The following is an 11,281-nucleotide window of genomic DNA, read 5'->3' as shown; positions in this document are numbered from 1 at the left end:
AAGAAGAAGAAGAAGAAATGTTTCTTAAGCAGCAAATCAGCATATTAGAATGATTTCAGAAGGATCATATGACACTGACGCCAGGAGTATTGATGCTGAGAATTCAGCTTTGATCACATGAATAAATTACATTTTAAAATCTATTCAAATAGAAAGCAGTTATTTTAAAAAGTAAAAATATTTCACAATATTTTTGCTTTTGCTGTATTTTGGATCAAGTAAATGCATGCTTGGTGAGTGGAAGAGACTGCTTTAAAAAACATAAAAAATCTCACTGTTCAAAAACATTTGAGTGATAGTGTACATTTGTTCTTGTTTTTTTTTCTGTGTTCTCCACAATTTTAGATTTTATTATTTTTGTTGTTGTTGTTGAATCTATACATTTAAATGGTTTCATTTATTTCCATTTGTTCATTAAAGTACCAGACGTATTGGCCTTGTTTGCACTGTATTTTAGTGTGTTTAAAAAATGTTTTTGTTTTGATTAAAAAATTTATTAATTTTATTGATTATTTTTTTATTGATATTACATTTTATTGACTTGCATTGATATTTTATCTTGCTCGGATTTGTAAACATTAAATGTTAATAACTGTTACTATTAAGCATACATAATTGTACATAATTTAATGTAAAACATATTTTTCTTGCTTTATTTTCTGTTCTCCACATCTTTACATGTTATTATATAAGTTGTTGTAGTTTAATCTATAATTATTTTATGTATATTTATTTAATTATTATATATTTTGGTTAGTACTATACTGTAGTAATTACCTTTTTCATTTTTATATAATAAATATATTATTTTACTATATATAAAATGAAAAACTTACTTTTTGGTGAGTTTTAGTTATATTTCACATATATGGGTTTTCTGTACATAGTTATACAAATATAAAGTGAATGTCTCTTTAAAAATAAAAGGTCTAAAACCTGATCAAAATTTCATTTTTAATTATTCACATTGACATATTCTATATTAAAGATAACTATACCCTATTATAATGTAAATGTTTATTAAGATCATTGCACATTTTGTACATCCTACACAAGAACGATTATTACAAGATTTATTTGATCTTTGGGCACAAAGTTAGTTTATTATATGTTAATTGTACTTAAAGTGTATCTAGATGAAAAACGAATAAGAAAATCATTTTGTGTTATTTGTGGCCGAGGCGGGATTCGAACCTATAATTGTGTGTATTTTACTCGTCCCGCCTCCCTGGAATTTCCTTCGTTCCTATTGGCTAGTCAGCGTACACGTACAAAAATACGTACTAATGTAAAACATATTTTTCTTGCTTTATTTTCTGTTCTCCACATCTTTACATGTTATTATATTAGTTGTTTTAGTTTAATCTATAATTATTTTATGTATATTTATTTAATTATTATATATTTTGGTTAGTACTATACTGTAGTAATTACCTTTTTCATTTTTATATAATAAATATATTATTTTACTATATATAAAATGAAAAACTTACTTTTTGGTGAGTTTTAGTTATATTTCACATATATGGGTTTTCTGTACATAGTTATACAAATATAAAGTGAATGTCTCTTTAAAAATAAAAGGTCTAAAACCTGATCAAAATTTCATTTTTAATTATTCACATTGACATATTCTATATTAAAGATAACTATACCCTATTATAATGTAAATGTTTATTAAGATCATTGCACATTTTGTACATCCTACACAAGAACGATTATTACAAGATTTATTTGATCTTTGGGCACAAAGTTAGTTTATTATATGTTAATTGTACTTAAAGTGTATCTAGATGAAAAACGAATAAGAAAATCATTTTGTGTTATTTGTGGCCGAGGCGGGATTCGAACCTATAATTGTGTGTATTTTACTCGTCCCGCCTCCCTGGAATTTCCTTCGTTCCTATTGGCTAGTCAGCGTACACGTACAAAAATACGTACACATATGAGGTATGTACTTATAAGAAATGGAAATTAGCCCAATTCATGTGTAATTTAAGTTATGGCACGTGTTTGTTATAAAAAAAAACTAAATCAACAACCCTCATCTTAAACTCAAAGAAAACTATTTCCCTTTGCCTGTTTGTTTCACAGAATGAGGAACACATCAGAATCAGAATTAGCTTTATTCGCCAGGTGTGCAAACACACGAGGAATTTGTTGTGGTTTTTAAGGTACTCCTGGTACATACATAACACTTAACAATAAATAATGTGTATGAATCTGGAACCGTAGATTTATGTACAGATTTGTGCATCATTAACACTATATATAGACCTGTATAAATAAAGAGATATGCATATGTATTTACATAATACTTGAGAAAGAGGCAATAGTTAAAGATGTAGAATTACAGAACGCAGGTAATGATTCATGTGTTAGCTGTTTAAGCTGAAGATGGCATGGGGGAAAAACTGTTTTTATGCCTAGATGTTCTAGCACACGAGGAATTTGTTGTGGTTTTTAAGGTACTCCTGGTACATACATACATACACATCTGACATGAGAGCAGAAAAAAAAACTTTTAAATAGTAAAACTTAACAATAAATAATGTGTATGAATCTGGAACCGTAGATTTATGTACAGATTTGTGCATCATTAACACTATATATAGACCTGTATAAATAAAGAGATATGCATATGTATTTACATAATACTTGAGAAAGAGGCAATAATTAAATATGTAGAATGAATTACAGAACGTAATTAATGATTCATGTGTTAGCTGTTTAAACTAGAGATGGCATGGGGGGGGAAACTGTTTTTATGCCTAGATGTTCTAGTGCACAGAGATCTGTAGTGTCTGCCTGAGGGGAGACGTGCAAACAGGTTGTGTCCGGTGTGAGAGGGGTCTGTGATGATGTTTCCTGCTCGTTTCTTCACTCTGGAGTTGTACAAGTCCTGAAGACTGGGCAGGTGTATAAATAAAGAGATATGCATATGTATTTACATAATACTTGAGAAAGAGGCAATAGTTAAAGATGTAGAATTACAGAACGCAGGTAATGATTCATGTGTTAGCTGTTTAAGCTGAAGATGGCATGGGGGAAAAACTGTTTTTATGCCTAGATGTTCTAGTGCACAGAGATCTGTAGTGTCTGCCTGAGGGGAGACGTGCAAACAGGTTGTGTCCGGTGTGAGAGGGGTCTGTGATGATGTTTCCTGCTCGTTTCTTCACTCTGGAGTTGTACAAGTCCTGAAGACTGGGCAGGTGCACACCAATGATTCTTTCTGCTGTCCTAACAGTCCGTTGCAGTCTTCTTAAATCTGATTTGCTGGCTGACCCAAACCAGACAGTTATAGAAGAGCACAGAACCGACTCAATAATAGCTGAGTAAAACTGTGTCATCTGTGCCTGTGGCAGGTTGAACTTTTTCAGCTGACGAAGGAAGTACAATCTCTGCTGGGCCTTTTTCACAATGGAGTCAATGTGAGTGTCCCACTTCAGGTCCTGAGAGATGGTTGTACCCAGGAACCTGAATAACTCCACTGCAGTCACAGTGCTGTCCATGATGGTGAGTGGGGGGAGAGCAGGGGGGTTCCTCCTGAAGTCTACTATCATCTCTACAGTTTTGAGCGTGTTCAGCTCCAGGTTGTTGTGACTGCACCAGACAGCCAGCTGCTCGACCTCTTGTCTGTAAGCAGACTCGTCGGCGTCCTGGATGAGGCCGATGACTGTGGTGTCATCTGCAAACTTCAGGAGCTTGACAGAGGGGTCTTTAGAGGTGCAGTTTGTTCTCTCCATTCATGTTACAAAACACTTATACCTCCTATTGTTTTACCTGCTCAAGACAGGTTTCTTTCTTGTGAGACATTTTGAAGGTATCTATGGCTTATGGCCTATGCCACTAAAAATAATAGTTTTAGATTAAAATGCCAAAACCCGGGATCGAACCAAGGCACCTTTAGGTCTTCGGTTTAACACTCTCCCCACTGAGCTATTTCGGCAGATAAAGTGAAGATTTTGGCGAAAGTTAGCCGTATCTTTTATTTATAACACGAATATGAATATAGCAGTAGCATAATGCTGTAAGATAATACCCCTATTTAACGTCATGTATTCGGTTAAGCAGACATAGTTAGGCGATGATTACAACTTGTGATCATAATGATGGCTCTGCCAACCATTTTAATGAAATGAAAACATACCCAATTTTAAGGCATAGTCTACCAGAAAATAAAGATTTGTAGTTCACAAGTTCATGTCGTTTACAGTGTACAGTCGCTGTGTCTCATTTCGAAGACTACTGCGCCCTCCTGTGGTCGTATTTTGTCGGCCGGCTGCATATATATATATAATCGAGGATGTCTAATTTCAGAAACGTAACCATTATAAAATTGGTTGTCATTTCTCGTGAGGAATAAAATATTGTAATACCTTTTTTATTGTTTTATTTTTAACAGCGTAATTGTTACTTTTCTGAAATTAGGCAGCCTCAAACGCGACCACAAGAGGGCGCAACAGTCCACGACTTGAACGGTCATACTATATAGGGTCACGTGGGCCCCCAATTTCTTCACAAGGGCCAGTGGCGCAATGGATAACGCGTCTGACTACGGATCAGAAGATTCTAGGTTCAACTCCTGGCTGGCTCGTATGTTTTCTTCCTATTGTTTTACCTGCTCAAGACAGGTTTCTTTCTTGTGAGACATTTTGAAGGTATCTATGGCTTATGGCCTATGCCACTAAAAATAATAGTTTTAGATTAAAATGCCAAAACCCGGGATCGAACCAAGGCACCTTTAGGTCTTCAGTTTAACACTCTCCCCACTGAGCTATTTCGGCAGATAAAGTGAAGATTTTGGCGAAAGTTAGCCGTATCTTTTATTTATAACACGAATATGCATATAGCAGTAGCATAATGCTGTAAGATAATACCCCTAGTTAACGTCATGTATTCGGTTAAGCAGACATAGTTAGGCGATGATTACAACTTGTGATCATAATGATGGCTCTGCCAACCATTTTAATGAAATGAAAACATACCCAATTTTAAGGCATAGTCTACCAGAAAATAAAGATTTGTAGTTCACAAGTTCATGTCGTTTACACAGTGTACAGTCGCTGTGTCTCATTTCGAAGACTACTGCGCCCTCCTGTGGTCGTATTTTGTCGGCCGGCTGCATATATATATATAATCGAGGATGTCTAATTTCAGAAACGTAACCATTATAAAATTGGTTGTCATTTCTCGTGAGGAATAAAATATTTTAATACCTTTTTTATTGTTTTATTTTTAACAGCGTAATTGTTACTTTTCTGAAATTAGGCAGCCTCAACGAGGCCATCAAACGCGACCACAAGAGGGCGCAACAGTCCACGACTTGAACGGTCATACTATATAGGGTCACGTGGGCCCCCAATTTCTTCATAAGGGCCAGTGGCGCAATGGATAACGCGTCTGACTACGGATCAGAAGATTCTAGGTTCAACTCCTGGCTGGCTCGTATGTTTTCTGCATTCGATTATAGTAAACAGTAATAGCGTTTGTAGGTGTAACTTCGGCACCACAGAACTTTATTTTATCCCATATACTACATCATATTGCTTTACTTTAATACTTTATTGTGGCAAGAAAGCAGAGTTTACACATTTGTGCATTAATCAGCAATCAATCCAGTCCATATAGCAAAGACTAACAAAGCAAGTATTATTCTGTTAGTAGTATATTTCATAAGAGAACAGCTTGGCATGCTGAGGTTCTTCCAACTGCCGGCGAGGTACTGTGTACGGCAACTGGTCCTCTTGTCTTCAACAACTACTCTGCACTCTGTGCTCATTCATACAGGAAAACAGTAAGAATATGATGTTAAAATTAAAATGTATTCACTTTCATTAGTAAAAATGAATATACATAAGCTCTGAGCATAACATTACAACCTTATTCACGCACTCAGGAACATTTTTGCATGGTCTTCTCTCTATTTGCTCTTTCAGATCCTTACAATTAACACGTGGCGTCCCTGTAAAAATAGTGCGGTCTTGGGAACTATGGGAGATAAAGAAAGCCAAAGAATATTTAAAATGATTGTGAAACAATGCACAACCTACAATGCAATGGAATTGCACAACTATATGATTTATTATAGACAAAGTCTTATTTCAATTAGTAGCATGAAATGTTTTTCTCCTACCTGTATGAAGAGATGTCAGCAACACACTTTATTTCTCTTATTTGTTTAGAGTCTGTGCCACAATCAGGTTTGCAATAACTCCACTCACTCCACTCTGACAAGACGCCATCCACTGAACACAGACAGAGAGTTATTTGTATCTTTACACCTACACCTACGATGGTTTGAAAAATCCTAATTTCGTCTGAAACTAGGAACAACCATCATCTAACATCATCATTCACAATATGTAGAGATTATACAATTTGTTTGAAGTGCACTAATTTTAAGCACTCAATTTACAAAATGTGACACATTTTGATGCTAACCAATCAAAATGAGCATGCTTTGCATTTATGTAGCTTATGCTGTGTTTGGATATGCCTACAATACTGTACAATAATACAACAATGCGAAAAACAGTCCGACAAAAGAGTAGTATGTTCAAATTCATAGTATTCAAAAAACGGTAGGCAAAAAGTACCTAAATGACCTACTACTTCTCTTGAGATTCTAAAGTGGGCATCCAATGGACACTTCACTGTGCCATGAAGCCACAGAAGAGGATTTGTGAATGGCAGTGAAGGCTGGTAAGTTACATGACAGTGACAACATGGTGGATGTAGTATGTCTGAATTTCATTCATACTACCCATATTCATACTATATAGAGCATAATTTTTTTTAATGTTGTAAAGTAAGTTTTAAACCAAATGTATTGCCTAATAGATAGAATGCAATTTCGGACAGCTATGATTTTTCTTTGCACTCACTTTCACATTCATCAATTTCATAGCAGTTGCCATATTTAACAATCTCTCCATCACATAAGTCTCCATTGTGTTGACTATCAACACAGTCCCTCTCTCTCCGTCGTTTTCCCTCCCTGTTTCTGCATTTGATATTTCTAGTGGAAGGTGGTTTACAATGACTCCACTCGCCCCATTCGGTCCACATCCCATTTACTGACAGAAAAATCAAAGAGAAAAATGTTAAATGTTAAACAATCGATTTTTTGTTTTGTTTGTTTGTTTAGATAAATCTTGCATTCTGTCAATATACTTACATGGACAGTTGACAAGAATGGTGCAGATAATAGTTTGTTGCTCTTCACCTCGACACTGTTTTCCACCATGTGCTGGTTTAGGAGAATCACAAATCCGTCTTTGAGTCTGCTGACCCACTCCACACGTCACAGAGCAGGACGTGGAATTTGTCCAAGCGCCCCAGTTTCCATTAACTGTGGAGCAGAGATATAAAGCTCTGGTTTCTAAAATCCTCTTGTATGTTTGGCTGTTTTATAGAAGAAAACAAAGGCAGACCTGGGCAGAACGGTTGCCCACTGCAAGGGCGGTTGTCTGTGTCGGAGCCCTCGCAGTCATTGCCACGTGGAACGGTAGATGGAGTAGGGTTGGTGCATGTCCTTTTACGAAGTTCTTTTTGAAGACTGTGTCCTTCATAAAGACAAGTAACTGGACATGGACCCCAACTTCCCCAACTGGACCAACCACCATGAGCTAGACGTCAAATGAGAGCATGTTCTTCATTTTCAGTATCTTCGGTAAGTTAAAAAAAAAGAAAACTACTTACTCGGACAGATTTTTTCAGTGGCACAAGGGGTGGTATCTTCCTCTTCACCGCTACAGGAGCCCCCACATTGTGGAATGGGTTCAGAGCATGTTCTTTGCCTTTTTCTAATTCCATCGCCACATGTGACTGAACATATCTGCCATTTCCCCCACTCTGACCAGCCACCTTTCACTGAACAATATATATACAGAAACATGAGAAAGGACATAGAAACCTTTATGTTGAAATGTTACAATTAATTAATGTTCTTTTTACCTGGGCAGCATTGTTGTTTCACACATGGTTTAGTTTGAACCGTTCCCAGATTTTCAGGGTCTGTGCAATCGCCAATTCCGTGACACGATCGTCGCCTTTGACTGACTCCCTCTGTACAACTCACTGAGCACTCGCCCCAGGGAGTCCATTCAGACCATGCCGCCCGCCTGGAGGTCAACATTCAACATTCAAGATGTTTCTAAGTGATATGCTGTACGCATTTGATCTCATTAATTTCAGTTCAGCTAATTCAGTAGCCTCAAGAGTTAAATTATCTGAAATGTGAAATGGTGATTGGTGAAAGTTTTCACACAAAAATGCATTACTATTTATAAAGGTTTCCACAAAAAAGACCATTAACGTTGCATTATTTTAAAGTTGTGATTTAACGGAAGTAGCAACAGATCATCTGCCATATTGTGACGTACATCAGAATTTAACAGATAATAAAAAAAGAAAAAATGTAGGGTGGCGACTTGGTTCTATGCATCGGTTGATGATTGGATTTTGAGGTGTGGGCATTATGGGCATGTCTGCATGTCATAAGCTTTATGGAAAAAGTGTACTGTGTTACAAAATAGGAAATAGTTCTCCCATCTTAAAATGATCATCTGTTTAATAAACAATAATGTAGCTCAATGTGACATTTATCATAACAGGTTTTTGGACATGAACATTATAAGCATCACATCAACGAAGCTTACCCACAGAACCTACAAACGCCATCTGCTTCTTTGTAGGCATAGCTGGGGTTCAAGCAACAGGAGTTTTTTTCAACCTGACCCAAAAGATCACCACATTTCCCAGTGGACAGGGTAAATGATGAAAAACACTCCACCATCTCCGAAACTTCAGAAAGAAACCAAATTAATGAAAGAATAAAATACTTATTACACTTATTGCCTGATATGTGTCATGGCACAGATGACCAGGATGCATTAATATTAAATAAATTGCATTATTCAGTTGTTTCAGTAAAGATAACTTGAAAGTTGGTACAAAAAGTTTTTGAGAAAAAGGTTGGTCAGCTAGCCATATTTTTGCTTAATATTAATTTAGATATGACTGAATAATTCTATATTGTCATAAAACATTTCCTACCTGATTGCTGGACGTAAATCCCGAGGAGCACAATCCCCCACAAGATCAGATTCATGGCTGAATCAGTGACAGAAATGCTTGATTCTGAAAGTGGAAGTACTTGTAAATAAAATTACTGCAAGTTAAAAGACTGTAAAATTATGACAAATCAAAACAAAAACTGAAACTGCAAACAAATGTTTTTTTTTGAGTAGCTTAATATAAATGAATTTATAATACAAATTAAGGGTTCAGATTTTAAGTTCATACATTACGTATTCAATATTTTGACCCAATGTAAATTTACCCAGTTACCTTACAAAATTCCCTATATTATGGCAGCTTAAGAGACTGTAATTGCGAGTGGTTTGTTTCACCCTGCCTCAACAGTGAATTGTAAAAACCTTAGAGAGCTTCTTTATGAAAACAGGAATTAGCCTATTAATTGTGAAAGAGGTTAACCAGCTTCCCTTATTCGAAAATGGTTTTGCAGATTCATCAGAATTACTTGCTGGTTTGTGAAAGAATAAAATAGTTTCAGTTCCACTCCTTCAACAGTTCAGCGCAGTTGTTGAGCACAGTCACGTCCGGTCAAAGCTTTTCTCTAAATTCTTTCCTAAGTGTCCTAACCCACCAACAAGCATATTACATTATTTCAGATAAAAGCGGCATAATACATGAAATCAAGTTTGAATGCAAAACAAACTTACTCGATCCGTCCAAGTGTGCGTGTGTGTGTGTGTGTGTGTTTTCCTTTTAGAGGGGTGGTGGTAGGGGGCGTTCAGTACAAAAAAACTCTCAACAAAAGACCTCCGCAGAACATTTTTCCATTTTACATAAGGGTAAACAGCAAACGAATAATGTCAAAGTTCATTAGAAACCATCATTAAAAACGTTCTGTCGTGTCAAAACTTTTGATCAAAAGTCAGTCGACTGGTAGCTTATACCAGCTTTTTTTTTTTTTCTCAGAGATATACGTGTTACGATTTTAACATGATTACTGCCAAAATAAACATTCCTTGTTCATCCTTAACTAAATTAATGAATACTGAACGAACAAGCAGACAAGCACGCATGGACACAGGGCTGCCAACTTTTACTCATTCAGCTCATTCACTGTTCTCATTTTCTCATGCCACATGTCTGTTTTCTCACGCAGTGACAGTGACTTTTGTATGTATGAGTTCTTGTTTTTTTTAAAGTTAAGCAACTTCAGAGGAAGAAGAGTGCTGTTTTCCCAAACGTTTAATAAATGTGTAAATGTGATGTAGATTTTATACAGTTCAGAAGCAAGAAGTTAATATTAAGTGACTTAGATTTTAGACACAGCATTGTCCGTTTTTGCTCTATATCACTAATGAAAAATCCAAATGAACCCACAGCAGAATTGTGGCTCATCAATCCGTGTATCATTCGATCATTCGTTTTTTTATTTAATATTGAAAATAGAAAAATGAGAAAACGGCTCGTTTTTCATTGTTTAGTTTTTTTCCCAAAAAACTAAAAACGAAAATTCATCTTAAATTTTCGTTTTTCGTTCATGGGTGGAAAAAATTAGTAAACAGCTTGAATATTTGATTTCTACACGTGGGCGGGAATTAAACGCCCCTTTCTGCTGATTGGTCAGCCGAAGATCAAACCGTGCTGTCATCAGTTCTTCCACAGTGTCATGCAGCAGAATAATAGTCCTCCGCTGCTGCAGTTGTACGGATTAATAACCCATTTTATAAATTTCATATTTTTCTCATCAAACAGACTAATGAATAGCTCGACACAACTCGTACCGGGGCAGAGTCTAGACAGGGCTTTCTTCTGTGTAGACCAGCGGTTCTTAAAGTGATAATTTGCTATTTCCAAAAGTATTTCCAGACTGTAAAGTCGCTTTATTTTATCATGATACATATAGCCTACTGTGATTTATTCCAAAGTGACTTATATGATGCATTTAACATCAAATAATCTAAATGAAGCCTTTTAAAAGACAAGTATTTGCTGTGGTTGATGTTTGTGGCATGCACCAGAAAGATGCTCAAGGAGACCGAGACGCGCTACAATATTAAATCAAAAAACGAATGATCGAATGATACACAGATTAATTAGGCTACATTACCCATTCGTAAAATCATCACTTTGTTCCTGAATGAATCAGTCCTTTGAATGAATTTAATGATTCTGTGACTCATTTAAGACAGTGGCTTGTCGCCACCTACTGGCGGTTTTAGTTTAATAGCTAAACATAATT

General features: G+C 35.9%; 1 protein-coding gene and 2 non-coding genes across 4 annotated transcripts; 2 read left to right on the top strand and 1 right to left on the bottom strand.

The window, feature by feature from the left end:
• The first annotated feature begins 4,524 nt into the window (after nt 1-4,524).
• trnar-acg (transfer RNA arginine (anticodon ACG)) lies at nt 4,525-4,597 on the top strand. Its single transcript has one exon. It is a non-coding gene; the product is annotated as a tRNA-Arg (tRNA).
• A 779-nt stretch (nt 4,598-5,376) lies between these two features.
• trnar-acg (transfer RNA arginine (anticodon ACG)) lies at nt 5,377-5,449 on the top strand. The gene has a single exon. It is a non-coding gene; the product is annotated as a tRNA-Arg (tRNA).
• A 97-nt stretch (nt 5,450-5,546) lies between these two features.
• On the bottom strand, nt 5,547-10,016 carry LOC107591839 (properdin-like). 2 transcript variants are annotated; one of them, XM_016281118.1, is made up of 11 exons: nt 9,750-10,016; nt 9,061-9,144; nt 8,664-8,808; nt 7,960-8,126; nt 7,705-7,875; nt 7,437-7,631; nt 7,181-7,354; nt 6,888-7,079; nt 6,137-6,248; nt 5,883-5,991; nt 5,547-5,772 (listed from the first exon to the last, which is right to left on the bottom strand). In XM_016281118.1, the coding sequence occupies exons 2-11, from the start codon at nt 9,113-9,115 to the stop codon at nt 5,761-5,763; spliced, it is 1,332 nt and encodes a 443-aa protein (XP_016136604.1). In that variant the 5' UTR covers nt 9,116-9,144; nt 9,750-10,016; the 3' UTR covers nt 5,547-5,760. The 2 variants fall into 2 exon arrangements, with proteins under 2 accessions (XP_016136604.1, XP_016136602.1); XM_016281116.1 differs by lacking the exon at nt 9,750-10,016 and adding an exon at nt 9,355-9,433.
• Nucleotides 10,017-11,281: the final 1,265 nt, after the last annotated feature.

This window comes from Sinocyclocheilus grahami, unplaced genomic scaffold (genome assembly GCF_001515645.1).
Source record: "Sinocyclocheilus grahami isolate Dianchi unplaced genomic scaffold, SAMN03320097.WGS_v1.1 scaffold146.1, whole genome shotgun sequence".
NCBI lineage: Eukaryota > Metazoa > Chordata > Actinopteri > Cypriniformes > Cyprinidae > Sinocyclocheilus > Sinocyclocheilus grahami.
Note: the sequence above shows the minus strand (reverse complement) of the source record. Positions and strands in the feature narration are given on the sequence as shown.